Source organism: Panulirus ornatus, chromosome 48 (genome assembly GCF_036320965.1).
Source record: "Panulirus ornatus isolate Po-2019 chromosome 48, ASM3632096v1, whole genome shotgun sequence".
NCBI lineage: Eukaryota > Metazoa > Arthropoda > Malacostraca > Decapoda > Palinuridae > Panulirus > Panulirus ornatus.
In genome coordinates, this window is record NC_092271.1 from 5,515,946 (window position 1) to 5,533,944 (window position 17,999).

Consider the following 17,999-nt stretch of genomic DNA (forward strand, 5'->3'; position numbering starts at 1 on the left):
TGTTTCATCTGGGAGGGTATTCATTGAGAGGGTGAAGGCATGTACAGAGCATCAGATTGGGGAAGAGCAGTGTGGTTTCAGAAGTGGTAGAGGATGTGTGGATCAGGTGTTTGCTTTGAAGAATGTATGTGAGAAATACTTAGAAAAGCAATGGATTTGTATGTAGCATTTATGGATCTGGAGAAGGCATATGATAGAGTTGATAGAGATGCTCTGTGGAAGGTATTATGAATATATGGTGTGGGAGGCAAGTTGTTAGAAGCAGTGAAAAGTTTTTATCGAGGATGTAAGGCATGTGTACGTGTAGGAAGAGAGGAAAGTGATTGGTTCTCAGTGAATGTAGGTTTGCGGCAGGGGTGTGTGATGTCTCCATGGTTGTTTAATTTGTTTATGGATGGGGTTGTGAGGGAGGTGAATGCAAGAGTTTTGGAAAGAGGGGCAAGTATAAAGTCTGTTGGGGATGAGAGAGCTTGGGAAGTGAGTCAGTTGTTGTTCGCTGATGATACAGCGCTGGTGGCTGATTCATGTGAGAAACTGCAGAAGCTGGTGACTGAGTTTGGTAAAGTGTGTGAAAGAAGAAAGTTAAGAGTAAATGTGAATAAGAGCAAGGTTATTAGGTACAGTAGGGTTGAGGGTCAAGTCAATTGGGAGGTGAGTTTGAATGGAGAAAAACTGGAGGAAGTGAAGTGTTTTAGATATCTGGGAGTGGATCTGGCAGCGGATGGAACCATGGAAGCGGAAGTGGATCATAGGGTGGGGGAGGGAGCGAAAATTCTGGGAGCCTTGAAGAATGTGTGGAAGTCGAAAACATTATCTCGGAAAGCAAAAATGGGTATGTTTGAAGGAATAGTGGTTCCAACAATGTTGTATGGTTGCGAGGCATGGGCTATGGATAGAGTTGTGCGCAGGAGGATGGATGTGCTGGAAATGAGATGTTTGAGGACAATGTGTAGTGTGAGGTGGTTTGATCGAGTAAGTAACGTAAGGGTAAGAGAGATGTGTGGAAATAAAAAGAATGTGGTTGAGAGAGCAGAAGAGGGTGTTTTGAAATGGTTTGGGCACATGGAGAGAATGAGTGAGGAAAGATTGACCAAGAGGATATATGTGTCGGAGGTGGAGGGAACGAGGAGAAGAGGGAGACCAAATTGGAGGTGGAAAGATGGAGTGAAAAAGATTTTGTGTGATCGGGGCCTGAACATGCAGGAGGGTGAAAGGAGGGCAAGGAATAGAGTGAATTGGAGCGATGTGGTATACCGGGGTTGACGTGCTGTCAGTGGATTGAATCAAGGCATGTGAAGCGTCTGGGGTAAACCATGGAAAGCTCCAGTTTTTCTCCATTCAAACTTACCTCCCAATTCACTTGACCCTCAACCCTTCTGTACCTAATAACCTTACTCTTATTCACATTTACTCTCAACTCTCTTCTTTCACATACTTTACCAAACTCAGTCACCAGCTTCTGCAGTTTCTCACATGAATCAGCCACCAGCGCTGTATCATCAGCGAACAAGAACTGACTCACTTCCCAAGCTCTCTCATCCACAACAGACTGCATATTTGCCCCTCTTTCCAAAACTCTTGCATTCACCTCCCTAACAACCCCATCCATAAACAAATTAAACAACCATGGAGACATCACACACCCCTGTCGCAAACCTACATTCACTGAGAACCAATCACTTTCCTCTCTTTCTACACGTACACATGCCTTACATCTTCCATAAAAACTTTCACTGCTTCTAACAACTTGCCTCCCACACCATATATTCTTAATACCTTCCACAGAGCATCTCTATCAACTCTATCATATGCCTTCTCAAGATCCATAAATGCTACATACAAGTCCATTTGTTTTTCTAAGTATTTCTCACATACATTCTTCAAAGCAAACACCTGATTCACACATCCTCTACCACTTCTGAAACAACACTGCTCTTCCCCAATTTGATGCTCTGTACATGCCTTCACCCTCTCAATCAATACCCTCCCATATAATTTACCAGGAATACTCAACAAACTTATACTTCTGTAATTTGAGCACTCACTCTTATCCCCTTTGCCTTTGTACAATGGCACTATGCACGCATTCCGCCAATCCTCAGGCACCTCACCATGAGTCATACATACATTAAATAACCTTACCAACCAGTCAACAATACAGTCACCCCTTTTTTAATAAATTCCACCGCAATACCATCCAAACCCGCTGCCTTGCCGGCTTTCATCGTCCGCAAAGCTTTTACTACCTCTTCTCTGTTTACCAAATCATTTTACCTAACCCTCTCACTCTGCACACCACCTCGAACAAAACACCCTATATCTGCCACTCTATCATCAAACACATTCAACAAACCTTCAAAATATTCACTCCATCTCTTCTCACATCACACGACTTGTTATCACCTCCCCATTAGCCCCCTTCACTGAGGTTCCCATTTGTTCCCTTGTCTTACGCACTTTATTTACCTCCTTCCAAAACATCTTTTTATTCTCCCTAAAATTTAATGATACTCTCTCACCCCAACTCTCATTTGCCCTCTTTTTCACCTCTTCCACCTTTCTCTTGACCTCCTGCCTCTTTCTTTTATACCTCTCCCACTCATTTGCATTATTTCCCTGCAAAAATCATCTAAATGCCTCTCTCTTCTCTTTGACTAATAATCTTACTTCTTCATCCCACCACTCACAACTCTTTCTAATCAACCCACCTCCCACGCTTCTCATGCCACAAGCATCTTTTGTGCAAGCCCTTCACTGCTTCCCTAAATACATCCCATTCCTCCCCCACTCCCCTTACATCCTTTGTTCTCACCTTTTTCCATTCTGTACTCAGTCTCTCCTGGTACTTCCTCACACAAGTCTCCTTCCCAAGCTCACTTACTCTCACCACTCTCTTCACCCCAACATTCTCTCTTCTTTTCTGAAAACCTCTACAAATCTTCACCTTCGCCTCCACAAGATAATGATCAGACATCCCTCCAGTTGCACCTCTCAGCACATTAACATCCAAAAGTCTCTCTTTCGCGCGCCTACCAATTAACACGTAATCCAATAACGCTCTCTAGCCATCTCTCCTACTTAAATACGTATACTTATGTATATCTCTCTTTTTAAACCAGGTATTCCCAATCAACAGTCCTTTTTCAGCACATAATTCTACAAGGGCAAGGAATAGAGTGAATTGGAGCGATGTGGTATACCGGGGTTGACGTGCTGTCAGTGGATTGAATCAGGGCATGTGAAGCGTCTGGGGTAAACCATGGAAAGCTGTGTAGGTATGTATATTTGCGTGTGTGGACGTATGTATATACATGTGTATGGGGGGGGGTTGGGCCATTTCTTTCGTCTGTTTCGTTGCGCTACCTCGCAAACGCGGGAGACAGCGACAAAGTAAAAAAAAAAAAAAAAAAAAGAAAAAAAAATTCTACAAGCTCTTCATCATTTCCATTTACAACACTGAACACCCCATGTATACCAATTATTCCCTCAACTGCCACATTACTCACCTTTGCATTCAAATCACCCATCACTATAACCCGGTCTCGTGCATCAAAACTACTAACACACTCATTCAGCTGCTCCCAAAACACTTGCCTCTCATGATCTTTCTTCTCATGTCCAGATGCACATGCACCAATAATCACCCATCCCTCTCCATCAACTTTCAGTTTTATCCATATCAATCTTGAGTTTACTTTCTTACACTCTACCACAAACTCCCACCACTTCTGTTTCAGGAGTAGTGCAACTCCTTCTCCTTGCTCTTGTCCTCTCACTAACTCCTGACTTTACTCCCACGACATTCCCAAACCACTCTTCCCCTTTACCCTTGAGCTTTGTTTCACTCAGAGCCAAAACATCCAGGTTCCTTTCCTCAAACATACTACCTATCTCTCCTTTTTTCTCATCTTGGTTACATCCACACACATTTAGACACCCCAATCTGAGCCTTCGAGGAGGATGAGCACTCCCTGCGTGACTCATTATGTTTCCCATTTTTTAGAAAGTCAAAATACAAGGAGGGAGGGTTTCTAGCCCCCCGCTCCCGTCCCCTTTAGTCACCTTCTACGACATGTGAGGAATGCATGGGAAGTATTCTGTCTCCCCTATGCCCAGTCAATACCCTCCCATATAATTTCCCAGGAACACTAAGCAAACTTATGCCCCTGTAGTTTGAACACTCACCTTTATCCCCTTTACCTTTGTACACTGGCACTATGCATGCATTCCACCAATCCTCTGGCACTTCACCATGATACGTACATACAATGAATACCCTTATCAACCCAATAACAACAAAGTCACCCCTTTTTTAATAAATTCCACTGCAATACCATCCAAACCTTGCCGGATTTCATCTTTCATAAAGCTTTCACTACCTCTTCTCTGTTTACCAAACCATTCTCCCTAACCCTCTCACTTCACACACCACCTCGACCAAAACACCCTATATCAGCCACTCTATCATCAAACACATTCAACAAACCTTCAAAATACTTACTTCATCTGACTCCTCACTTCATCACTACTTGTTATTACCTCCCTGTTTCCCCCTTCATTGATGTTCCCATTTGTTCTCTTGTCTTACGCAAGTTATTTACCTCCTTCCAAAACATCTTTTCATTCTCCCTAAAATCTAATGATACTCTCTCATTCCAACTCTCATTTGCCCTCTTATTCACCTCTTGCTCCTTTCTCTTGACATCCTGTCACTTTCTTTTATACATCTCCCAATCATTCGCACTACTTCCCTGCAAGTATCATCCAAATGCCTCTCTCTTCGCTTTCACTAACAATCTTACTTCTTCATCCCACCACTCACAACATTTTCTAATCTGCCCACCTCCCACCTTACTCTTGTCAGATGCATCTTTTGTGCAAGGCATCACTGCTTCCCTAAATACATCCCAACTCCCCCACTCCCCTTAATTCATCTGCTCTCACCTTTTACCATTCTACGCTCAATCTCTCCTGGTACTTCCTTACACAAGTCTCCTTTCCAAGCTCACTTACCCTCACCACTCTTCTTTTCTGAAAACCTCTCCAAATCTTCCCTTTGCCTCCACAAGATAGTGATCACACATCCCTCCAGCTGCTCCTCTCAGCACATTAACACCCAAAAATTTAACTTTTACATGCCTATCAATTAACACATAATCCAATAACGCCCTTTGACCACCTCTCCTACCCACATATGTATACTTACGTATCTCTCTCTTTTTAATCCAGGTATTCCCAATCACCAGGCCGTTTTCAGCACACAAATCCACAAGCTCTTCATCATTTCCACTTACAACACTGAACACCCCATTTACACCAATTTTACCCTCAACTGCCACATTACTCACCTTTGCATTCAAATCACTCACCACTATAACCTAGTCTCATGCATCAAAGCTGCTAACACACGCACTCAGCTGCTCCCAAAATGCCTCTCATGATCTTTCTTCTAATGACCATGGACATAGGCACCAATAATCACCCACCTCTCTCCATCCACTTTCGGTTCTACCCACATCAATCTAGAATTTACTTTCTTACACTCTATCACATACTCCCACAGCACCTGCTTCAGGAGAGGTGCCACTTCTTCCATTGCTCTTGTCCTCTCACCAACCCCTGCCTTTAGTCCCAAGACTTTCCTAAACCACTCTCCCTCTTTATCCTTGAGCTTTGTTTCACTCAGAGCCAAAACATCCAGGTTTCTCTCCTGAAACATACTACCTACCTCTCCTTTCTTCTCATCTTGGTTACATCCACACATATTGAGACACCCCAAGCTGAGCCTTCAAGGAGGATGAGCACTCCCCACTTGACTGCTTCTTCTGTTTCCCTTTTTAGAAATTTAAATATATATGGGAATATGTCTAAACTTCATCCCTGGGGATAGAAACAAAGAATACTTCCCACGTATTCCCTGCGTGTTGTAGAAGGCGACTAAAAGGGGAGAGAGCAAGGGCTGGAAATCCTCCCCTCCTTCTTTTAATATTCCAAAAGAAGGAACAAAGAAGGGGGCCAAGCAAGGATATTCCCTTTAAGGCTCAGTCCTCTGTTCTTAACGCTACCTTACTAACACGGGAAATGGCAAATATGTATGAAAAAAATTCTAAACTTACTCATTTCATTCTTTTTTTGCCAGAAACTCAGGATTTGGATTAATCTTAACCCCCGATATATCATCAAAAAAAGGAAAGGTTCTTAAAGCATGCATATTGCATGTATCTAACTCTTTTCCCATCCCTAAAGACTATCAAAAATCAGTTTTCAATATATGTTAAAGCAACATGTCACCTGAAAAAATCCTCTGCTTGTAACAAGTCTATGACTTTCATAAATTCTGCTTAAGCATAAACAGTAAGAAACTGGCCTCCTCAAAAAGACAGATTAAAGAAACTTATATTAAGCAAGTCTACTGAGGTTTATACCAAAATTCACCATAAGTGGTATGTTCAAGTTCTACAAGGATTTATACCAGGATCAATTAAAAAAGTGGTTCCTGTAGGGTAATATTGTAGACTACTACCCTTGTTTTTATCACATAAAAGAGGGGAAAAGTAATCAAAGAGCTTCCAAAATCTCAAAGAATCATTATTTTCAAGGAAAGATTGAAGTTTCCAGACTGACTGATCCTGTCTTTGAACAGAAAAACTAAACTCAAGCAGATAATCTATCAAACATTTTCTAAATCTCAGATTGCAAAAAAATTGTTGAAAAACCAATGTGTGAATTCCAAAATCCAGAGCCTCGATGTTAAGTTCCTGAACTATGATTGAGGTAATCTAGAAAAATTTGAGGTATCAGTCAAGGATTTCAAAATGTATCTGGCACCATGGTTATCTCCCTCACTTTAAAGCAACAGGAGTCAATGAAGCCGAAAATACTAATAAGTCTGGGAAGAACTTTCCTCAGAGGACTTACTCGCAGAAAGAGATAATTCTGATTCTTGTATTTCCAATCCCCAATATGGGTATCTGTTATTACTGCCCTGTTTCAAACACCAGAGAGACAGGTTGGTAATGAGGAGTTTGGTTTGGTGGTGAGGATATCCAACTGATGAGCTACCCCTAAAGATAGGGTGAAGTAGAATGAATTTCTCCCTTCAAGCATTTCTGCTTGACTGTGTGTCTTTCCAAACACTACAAACTCCTTAAAAACAGGACCATGGAGAAGGGAAGCTTTTGTACACAGCTTGGGAAGAAAATTTTTCCATCAGCTCTAATAGGAAAGGGATCAGTATAAGCCTTTGTTCATAAAGCAAAGAACTGCCAGTGCTGTTCATGAGAAACTGAATCCTACACTGCAGATTCAGGAAATCATCAAACATGAAGAACCATGGAACCCACAGCCCCTTCCTGATGATATTCACAAACAAATTTTCCTCTTTCCAAGAGCCCATTTCAGGGGTTGGAACCATGTGGTTCTTCATGGACTTTCTTGTGGCTCACAGTTTTGACTGACTGAAACTATCAATACTCAGAAAAGTGATTCAACCATACAACCCTTCATAGCAATTCAATATCAGATAAAATGGTTTTCTTGTATTGATGCTTAAGGCATATGCAGTATGCTGTAAAACTGCAACATTAGCATTCCTTTGGCAGAAACAATCTCACATCCTTACATTTCAATCAATATCAACTATCTAAAATTTCATCAATACTGAATAATGCAGCATGAAAAGCTAAAGCTTCTGAAATTTTATAAAAAAACGGTAATCTAACTAGAATTTTGTGCAAAAGGATGCCTGATATTGGTTATACGTTTTGCCTTCAACAAAACTTGACAAACTCCTTGTATAAATGACTATACAAGGAAAGTTCATCAGAGGCAAGTGTTTTGGGAGCAGCTGAGTGAGTGTGTTAGCAGTTTTCATGCACGATACTGCGTTACAGTGATGGGTGATTTGAATGGAAAGGTGAGTAATGTGGCAGTTGAGGGAATAATTGGTGTACATAGGGTGTTCAGTGTTGTAAATGGAAATGGTGAAGAACTTGTAGATTTGTGTACTGAAAAGGGACTGGTGATTGGGAATACCTGGTCTAAAAAGAGAGATGTATACAAGTATACGTATGCAAGTAGGAGAGATGGCCAGAGAGTGTTATTGGATTATGTGTTAATTGATAGGCACGTGAAAGAGAGACTTTTGGATGTTAATGTGCTGAGAGGTGCAACTGGAGGGAAGTCTGATCATTATCTTGTGGAGGTGAAAGTGAAGATTTGTACAGGTTTTCAGAAAAGAAGAGAGAATGTTGGGGTGAAGAGTGGTGAGAGTAGGTGAACTTGGGAAGGAGACTTGTGTGAGGAAATATCAGGAGAGATTGAGAGCAGAATCGAAAAAGGTGAGAGCAAAGGACGTAAGGGGAGTGAAGGAGGAATGGGATGTATTTAGGGAAGCAGTGATGGCTTGCGCAAAAGATGCTTGTGGCATGAGAAGCGTGGGAGATAGGCAGATTAGAAAGAGTAGTGAGTGGTGGGATGAAGAAGTAAGATTATTAGTAAAGGAGGAGAGAGGCATTTGGACGATTTTTGCATAGAAATAGTACAAATGACTGGGGAATGTATAATAAGGGAAAGAGGCAGGAGGTCAAGAGAAAGGAGCAAGAGGTGAAAAAGAGGGCAAATAAGAGAGTATCATTAAATTTTTGGGAGAATAAAAAGATGTTTTGGAAGGAGGTAAATAAAGTGTGTAAGACAAGAGAACAAATGGCAACATTGGTGAAGGGGGTTAATAGGGAGGTAATAACAAATAGTGGTGATGTGAGAAAGAGATGGAGTGAGTATTTTGAAGGTTTGTTGAATGTGTTAGATGATAGAGTGGTAGATATAGGGTGTTTTGGTCAAGGTGGTGTGCGAAGTAAGAGGGTTAGGGAGAATGATTTGGTAAACAGAGAAGAGGTAGTGAAAGCTTTGTGGAAGATGAAAGCCGGCAAGACAGCGGGTTTGGATGGTATTGCAGTGGAATTTATTAAAAAAGGGGGTAACTGTGTTGTTGACTGGTTGGTAAGGATATTCAATGTATGTATGGCTCATGTTGAATGCCTGAGGATTGGTGGAATGCATGTATAGTGCCATTGTACAAAGGCAAAGGGGATAAAGGTGAGTGTTCAAATTGCAGAGGTATAAATTTGTTAAGTATTCCTGGGAAATTATATGGGAGGGTATTGATTGAGAGGGTGAAGGAATGGACAGAGCGTCAGGTTGGGGAAGAGCAGTGTGGTTTCAGAAATGGTAGAGGATGTGTGGATCAGTTGGTTGCTTTGAAGAATGTGTGAGAAATACTTAAAAAACAAATGGATTTGTATGTAGCATTTATGGATCTGGAGAAGGCATATGATAGAGTTGATAGAGATGCTATATGGAAGGTATTAAGAGCATATGGTGTGGGAAGCAAGTTGCTGGAAGCAGTGAAAAGTTTTTACCAAGGATGTATGAAAATGTGTACGAGTAGGAAGAGAGGAATGTGACTGGTTCTCGGTAAATGTCGGTTTGCAGCAGGGGTGCATGATGTCTCCATGGTTGTTTAATTTGTTTATGGATGGGGTTGTTAGGGAGGTGAATGCAAGAGTTTTGGAGAGAGGGGCAAGTATGCAATCTGTTGTGGATGAGAGGGCTTGGGAAGTGAGTCAGTTGTTTGCTGATGATACAGTGCTGGTGGGTGATTAGGGTGAGAAACTGCAGAAGCTGGTGACTGAGTTAGGTAAAGTGTGTGAAAGAAGAAAGCTGATAGTAAATGTGAATAAGAGCAAGGTTATTAGGTACATTAGGGTTGAGGGTCAAGTCAAATGGGAGGTAAGTTTGAATGGAGAAAAACTGGAGGAAGTGAAGTGTTTTAGATATCTGTGAGTGGATTTGGCAACGGATGGGGTTGTTAGGGAGGTGAATACAAGAGTTTTGGAGAGAGGGGCAAGCATGCAATATGTTGTGGATGAGAGGGCTTGGGAAGTAAGTCAGTTGTTGTTTGCTGATGATACAGCACTGGTGGGTGATTCGGCTGAGAAACTGCAGAAGCTGTTGACTGAGTTAGGTAAAGTGTGTGAAAGAAGAAAGCTGATAGTAAATGTGAATAAGAGCAAGGTTATTAGGTACATTAGGGTTGAGGATCAAGTCAAATGGCAGGTAAGTTTGAATGGAGAAAAACTGGAGGAAGTGAAGTGTTTTAGATATCTGGGAGTGGATTTGGCAGCGGATGGAACCATGGAAGCGAAAGTGAGTCACAGGGTGGAGGAAGAGGCAAAAGTGCTGGGAGTGTTGAAGAATGTGTGGAAGGTGAGAACATTATCATGGAAAGCAAAAATGGGTATGTTTGAAGGAGGAGAAGTAGTTCCAACAATGTTATATGGTTGTGAGGCATGGACTATAGATAGGGTTGTGCGGAGGAGGGTGGGGGTGTTGGAAATGAGATGTTTTTTGAGGACAATATGTGGTGCGAGGTGGTCTGATCGAGAAACTAATGAAAGGGTAAGAGAGGTGTGTGGTAATGAAAAGAGTTTGGTTGAGAGAGCAGAAGAGGGTGTATTGAAATGGTTTGGTCACATGGAGAGAATGAGTGACGAAAGATTGACAAGAGGTTATATGCATCAGAGGTGGAGGGAACGAGAAGTGGGAGACCAAATTGGAGGTGGAAGGATGGAGTGAAAAAGATTTTGGACGATCGGGGCCTAAACATGCAGGAGGGTGAAAGGTGTGCAAGGAATAGAGTGAACTGGAACGATGTGGTATACTGGGGTCAACGTGCTGTCAATGGATTGAACAAGGGCATGTGAAGCATCTGGGGTAAACCATGGAAAGTTTTGTGGGGCCTGGATGTGGAAAGGGAGCTGTGGTTTCGGTGCATTATACATGACAGCTAGAGACTAAGTGTGAATGAAGGTGGCATTTGTTGTCTTTTCCTAGTGCTACCTTGCCCGCATGCGGGGGGAGGGTGTGTCATTTTATGTGTGGCAGCGTGGCGACAGGAATGAATGAAGGCGGTAAGTATGAATTCTGTACATGTGTATGTATGTATATGTCTGTTTATGTATATATATATACGTATACATTAAAATGTATAGGTATGTATATGTGTGTGTGTGTGTGGACGTGCATGTATATACGTGTATGTGGGTGGGTGTGGCCATTCTTTCATCTGTTTCTTTGCGCTACCTTGCTTATACGGGAGACAGTGACAAAGTATACTAAATAATAAATATATACATACTCCTAGTTGACACGACTATCTTACAGACTAAACACAGTATCACAGTGAATCTGACAAGAGATTGAATATATCATTACAGTTTTAGATGTATTCGTATGGGTCTATCTGACAATAGATAACTAGTGGAAGTGCACCTCAGAACAAAATTTAAAGCATTACTGTTATTCTCTACATGGTTTCCATGTAAGATGATAACTAAGTGAAAATGAGAATCTAGCTATGAATACCTATATCTATAAAGTATCTTCAAATTAGTTCATTATATCCCCAAGCAACCATATGATCATGACTAATCAGGTCCCATTACTTCAAGTTTGTGATACTTCTAATATGAGAACAACATACCTGTCTATGACTTGACTCTGACTGAATCTGTGGCTGCAGACGTTGCCTTAAGGTAAACAGCAGATGGCGAACAGTAACATCAATGCCCCCAACATGCAACTGTCGAAACTGTAAAATTTGCCGCCATGTTAAACCAAATTCACGAACTCCTTCGCTGATCTTCTTGAGTACCTATGGGAAAAATAAGAAAAATATTCAGATATCAGACAAAGGTATAAAATATTTTGGGTTTACTTAATTATTCAAATCAACAGCAAACAACAGAGTAATTACCAGTAGAAAGCTTATGGACATTACAATAAGCAAACCTCTTTTGAAAAGTATAAATGTTTAACACCTTATTTTCACCTCAAACACAGAATACTTTAAAAAAGCACAACTAAAATGGAGAAAGCATTAAAACTAAAAGTGACTTTTAACTGCTCGACATCATCAGTCCTTCAACCAGAGAAGTAAGAAAAACTTAAACTATCTTATAAGAGAAGTAAGGAAAACTTTTAATATCTTGTAAACAAACAACTAATGTTAATAATGTTTTTCTATATCATAACTAACTATCTCTCTCACTTTTGTGATGAATCATCATCAGTCATAAATGAATAATGGCCACATTTGCACACATCCACCCACTAGCTATCATGTATAAGGGATGGAAATGGAAGCCAACCATCAACAGGCAAACCCTACAGACTATTTTGTGGTTTACCTTGACAGTTTCATGTGCCCTAGTTCAGACCTTTGTACCACACATTACTCCAATCTGTTCAATCCCATGTGTACTTCTTGCCCACCTAACATTCAGGCCCTGATACATACCCCAAAGCCTCCACTTCATCTTTCCAAATTCTACTTGGTCTCCCCCTCCAGCATACTCATTCCAATTTTAGCATTCAGTTCCTTTTAGTCCATCTTTCTTCCCTCATCATCTCCATGTGTCTGAACTATTTCAGCATGTTTTGGTTACTAATCTCAATCAAGCTTCACCTACTACTAAACCTCTCTTTTACAGTGTCATACCTTATACAATCAACCCACGTCACACCACATATCATATTCAAACATCTCATTTCTAACATGTCCACCCTATTCCTTACTTTTACATTCAAGGTCCAAGACTTACACTCACACAATACTACTGGGACTGGTGTACCTTTATAAACAACTATCTTTGTTCTGAGACTGACCTCTCCTTCCATTTGCTCTTTAATGCATAAAATAACATAGCCCCATCTTCCATCCTATGACTCACTTCACCCCTCATGGATCCAGCCACAGTTACATCTACTCCTAAGTGCCTAAAGTACTCTTTTCCCTCCTGGACTTCCTTATTCATGCATACACTCGAATCATCCTGTTTAACCTACCACATTAACTTACTTTTGTTCATATTTATACTGAATCTCTCCCTTTCACACTCTCTCCTAAATTACATTAAAAACTTTTGGAGTTTCTAAGATCTGCCCCACCCACCACCCCATCCCCTCAGCATTCCATGGACAAACTTCTCAATCTACAGACCTACACATTTACTTCCTTGCCCATCCTCTTCATACACAAATTAAAGAATCAATGTTATATCATATGTCCTTGACCAAGACCCACCTTCACCAAGGAAGCCACTCATCCTCTTCCATTCCTGCATGCATACATGCCTTACTTTCCTGGTAAAAACTCCTAACTGCATTTAGTAACTTCCAATTACCTCATACTACATTCAGTGACTTCCAATTCATCCCACACCTTTCACAAGATTTCTCTGTCAAGCCTATAACAAGCTGTCTCCAAAGCAATAAAGGCCATATACAATGCACTCTTTTTCTCCAAGAATTTCTTATTTTCTTCAAAGCAAACAACTGGTCCACAGATACTCTACCTCTCCAGCAGCCACAGTGCTCCTCTGTGCATGACATCATCCTCTCATTCATCAATTCTTTATACGATTTACCAGATATACCCAACATGTTTATACCTCTATAATCTGAGTATTCACTCCTGTTCCTTTTACCTTTCCATAATGGCATTCTGCCAGTCCTCAGCCACTTTACCTTGCAACATAAAAATGTCAAATAGCAAACACCATACAAATATCAGAAAGCCTTACTAATTAATCAACAGCACGGGCGACCTCTTTCTTGAATAACCAGACTGGAATCCCATCCACTCCACTATATAATCAATAACAGAAAAGACTATTTTTCTTATTATACTTAATTGCCGTTCCTCACATTAGTGAGGTAAAGCCAGGAAATATATACACACATATACATATACACACAGATTGGGGAAGAGCAGTGTGGTTTCAGAAGTGGTAGAGGATGTGTGGATCAGGTATTTGCTTTGAAGAATGTATGTGAGAAATACTTAGAAAAGCAAATGGATTTGTGTGTAGCATTTATGGATCTGGAGAAGGCATATGATAGAGTTGATAGAGATGCTCTGTGGAAGGCATTAAGAATATATGGTGTGGGAGGCAAGTTGTTAGAAGCAGTGAAAAGTTTTTATCGAGGATGTAAGGCATGTGTACATGTAGGAAGAGAGGAAAGTGATTGGTTCTCGGTGAATGCAGGTTTGCGGAAGGGGTGTGTGATGTCTCCATGGTTGTTTAATTTGTTTATGGATGGGGTTGTTAGGGAGGTGAATGCAAGAGTTTTGGAAAGAGGGGCAAGTATGAAGTCGGTTGGGGATGAGAGAGCTTGGGAAGTGAGTCAGTTGCTGTTCGCTGATGATACAGCGCTGGTGGCTGATTCATGTGAGAAACTGCAGAAGCTGGTGACTGAGTTTGGTAAATTGTGTGAAAGAAGAAAGTTAAGAGTAAATGTGAATAAGAGCAAGGTTATTAGGTACAGTAGGGTTGAGGGTCAAGTCAATTGGGAGGTGAGTTTGAATGGAGAAAAACTGGAGGAAGTGAAGTGTTTTAGATATCTAGGAGTGGATCTGGCAGCGGATGGAACCATGGAAGCAGAAGTGGATCATAGGGTGGGGGAGGGGGCGAAAATTCTGGGAGCCTTGAAGAATGTGTGGAAGTTGAGAACATTATCTCGGAAAGCAAAAATGGGTATGTTTGAAGGAATAGTGGTTCCAACAATGTTGTATGGTTGCGAGGCGTGGGCTATGGATAGAGTTGTGCGTAGGAGGATGGATGTGCTGGAAATGAGATGTTTGAGGACAATGTGTGGTGTGAGGTGGTTTGATCGAGTAAGTAACGTAAGGGTAAGAGAGATGTGTGGAAATAAAAAGAGCGTGGTTGAGAGAGCAGAAGAGGGTGTTTTGAAATGGTTTGGCCACATGGAGAGAATGAGTGAGGAAAGATTGACCAAGAGGATATATGTGTCGGAGGTGGAGGGAACGAGGAGAAGAGGGAGACCAAATTGGAGGTGGAAAGATGGAGTGAAAAAGATTTTGTGTGATCGGGGCCTGAACATGCAGGAGGGTGAAAGGAGGGCAAGGAATAGAGTGAATTGGAGCGATGTGGTATACCGGGGTTGACGTGCTGTCAGTGGATTGAATCAAGGCATGTGAAGCGTCTGGGGTAAACCATGGAAAGCTGTGTAGGTATGTATATTTGCGTGTAAGGACGTATGTATATACATGTGTATGGGGGTGGGTTGGGCCATTTCTTTCGTCTGTTTCCTTGCGCTACCTCGCAAACGCGGGAGACAGCGACAAAGTATAAAAAAAAAAAAAAAAAAAAAAAAAAAATTTACATATACATACATATGTACAAATATGTCAACATATACATATACATACATAAATACACATGTACACATTCATAATTGCACGTCGACCCCTCGTATACCATATCGTTCCAATTCACTCTATTCCATGCACACCTTTCACCCTCCTGCATGTTCTGGCCCAGATCACTCAAAATCTTTTTCCCTCCATCCTTACACCTCCAAATTGGTCTCCCACTTCTTGTTCCCTCCACCTCTGTCCCATATACTTTCTCTGTCAACCTATCCTCACTCATTCTCTCCTTATGTCCAAACCACTTCAACACAACCTCTGCGCTCTCAACCACACTCTTTTTATTACCACACATCTCTCTTACCCTTTCATTACTTACTCAATCATCCCACCTCACACCACAAGCTGTCTTCAAACATTATCTTTCCAACATAGCCATCCTCCTCCATACAACCCTATCTATAGTCCAAGGCAAGCTTTGCAACCATATAATACTGCTGGAATGACTATTCCTTCAAATATACCTATTTTTGCTATCTGAGATAACGCTTTCTTCTTTCACAAACTTTAACAAACTCAGTCAACAACTTCTGCAGTTTCTCACCCAAATCAACCACTAGCACTGTATCATCAGCAAACAACAACTGACTCACTTCCCAAGCCCTCTCATCCACAACAGACTGCATACTTACCCCTCTCCCCAAAACTCTAGCATTCACCACCCTATCAACCCCATCCATAAACAAATTAAACAACCATGGAGACATCACGCACCCCTGCTGCAAACCAACATTCACTGGGAACCAATCACTTTCCTCTCTTTCTACTCGTACACATGCATTACATCCTCAATAAAAACTTTTCACTGCTTCTAACAACTTACCTCACACACCATATACTATCAATACCCTCCACAAAGCATCTCTATCAACCCTATCATATGCCTTTTCCAGATCCATCTGCAAATCCATCTGTTTTTCCAGTTTTTTCTCACATACATTCTTTAAAGCAAACACCTGATCCACACATCCTCTACCACTTCTGAAATCACACTGCTCCTCCCCAATCTGATGCTCTGTACATGCCTTCACCCTCTCAATCAATACCCTCGCATATAATTTTCCAAGAACACTCAATAAACTTTTTCTTTTATTATTTTATTTTGCTTTGTCGCTGTCTCCCGCGTTAGCGAGGTAGCGCAAGGAAACAGACGAAAGAATGGCCCAACCCGCCCACATACACATGTATATACATACACGTCCACACATGCAAATATACATACCTATACATCTCAATGTACACATATATATACACACACAGACATATACATATATACACATGTACATAATTCATACTGTCTGCCTATATTTGTTCCCATCGCCATCCCGCCACACATGGAATAACAACCCCCTCCCCCCTCATGTGTGCGAGGTAGTGCTAGGAAAAGACAACAAAAGCTCCATTCGTTCACACTCAGTCTCTAGCTGTCATGTCATAATGCACCGAAACCACAGCTCCCTTTCCACATCCAGGCCCCACATAACTTTCCATGGTTTACCCCAGACGCTTCACATGCCCTGGTTCAATCCATTGACAGCACGTCGACCCTGGTATACCACATCGTTCCAATTCACTCTATTCCTTGCACGCCTTTCACCCTCCTGCATGTTCAGGCCCCGATCACTCAAAATCTTTTTCACTATATCTTTCCATCTAAAATTTGGTCTCCCACTTCTCCTCGTTCCCTCCACCTCTGACACATATATCCTCTTTGTCAATCTTTCCTCACTCATTCTCTCCATGTGACCAAACCATTTCAAAACACCGTGTTCTGCTCTCTCAACCACACTCTTTTCATTTCCACACATCTCTCTTACCCTTACATTACTTACTCGATCAAACCACCTCACACCACACACTGTCCTCAAACATCTCATTTCCAGCACATCCACCCTCCTCCGCACAACTCTATCCATAGCCCACGCCTCGCAACCATACAACATTGTTAGAACCACTATTCCTTCAAACATACCCATTTTTGCTTTCCGAGATAATGTTCTCGACTTCCAAACATTCTTCAAGGCTCCCAGAATTTTCGCCCCCTCCCCCACCCTATGATTCACTTCCGCTTCCATGGTTCCATCCCCTGCCAGATCCACTCCCATATATCTAAAACACTTTACTTCCTCCAGTTTTTCTCCATTCAAACTTACCTCCCAATTGACTTGACCCTCAACCCTACTGTATCTAATAACCTTGCTCTTATTCACATTTACTCTCAACTTTCCTCTTTCACACACTTTACCAAACTCAGTCACCAGCTTCTGCAGTTTCTTACATGAATCAGCCACCAATGCTGTATCATCAGCGAACAACAGCTGACTCACTTCCCAAGCTCTCTCATCCCCAACAGACTTCATACTTGCCCCTCTTTCCAAAACTCTTGCATTCATCTCCCTAACAACCCCATCCATAAACAAATTAAACAACCATGGAGACATCACACACCCCTGCCGCAAACCTACATTCACTGAGAACCAATCACTTTCCTCTCTTCCTACACGTACACATGTCTTACATCCTCCATAAAAACTTTTCACTGCTTCTAACAACTTGCCTCCCACACCATATATTCTTAAAACCTTCCACAGAGCATCTCTATTAACTCTATCATATGCCTTCTACAGATCCATAAATGCTACATACAAATCCATTTGTTTTTCTAAGTATTTCTCACATACATTCTTCAAAGCATATGATAGAGTTG

The 17,999-nt window shown here is 41.4% G+C and overlaps 1 protein-coding gene across 1 annotated transcript in view; it reads right to left on the reverse strand.

Moving 5' to 3' along the window:
* Positions 1–17,999, reverse strand: part of tamo (PUB and ZnF_RBZ domain-containing protein tamozhennic) — a 184,796-nt gene that overhangs the window by 83,009 nt on the left and 83,788 nt on the right. Inside the window, 1 exon segment of the mRNA XM_071690509.1 lies at positions 11,543–11,713. Within this exon segment, the coding sequence (XP_071546610.1) occupies positions 11,543–11,713 (171 nt within the window).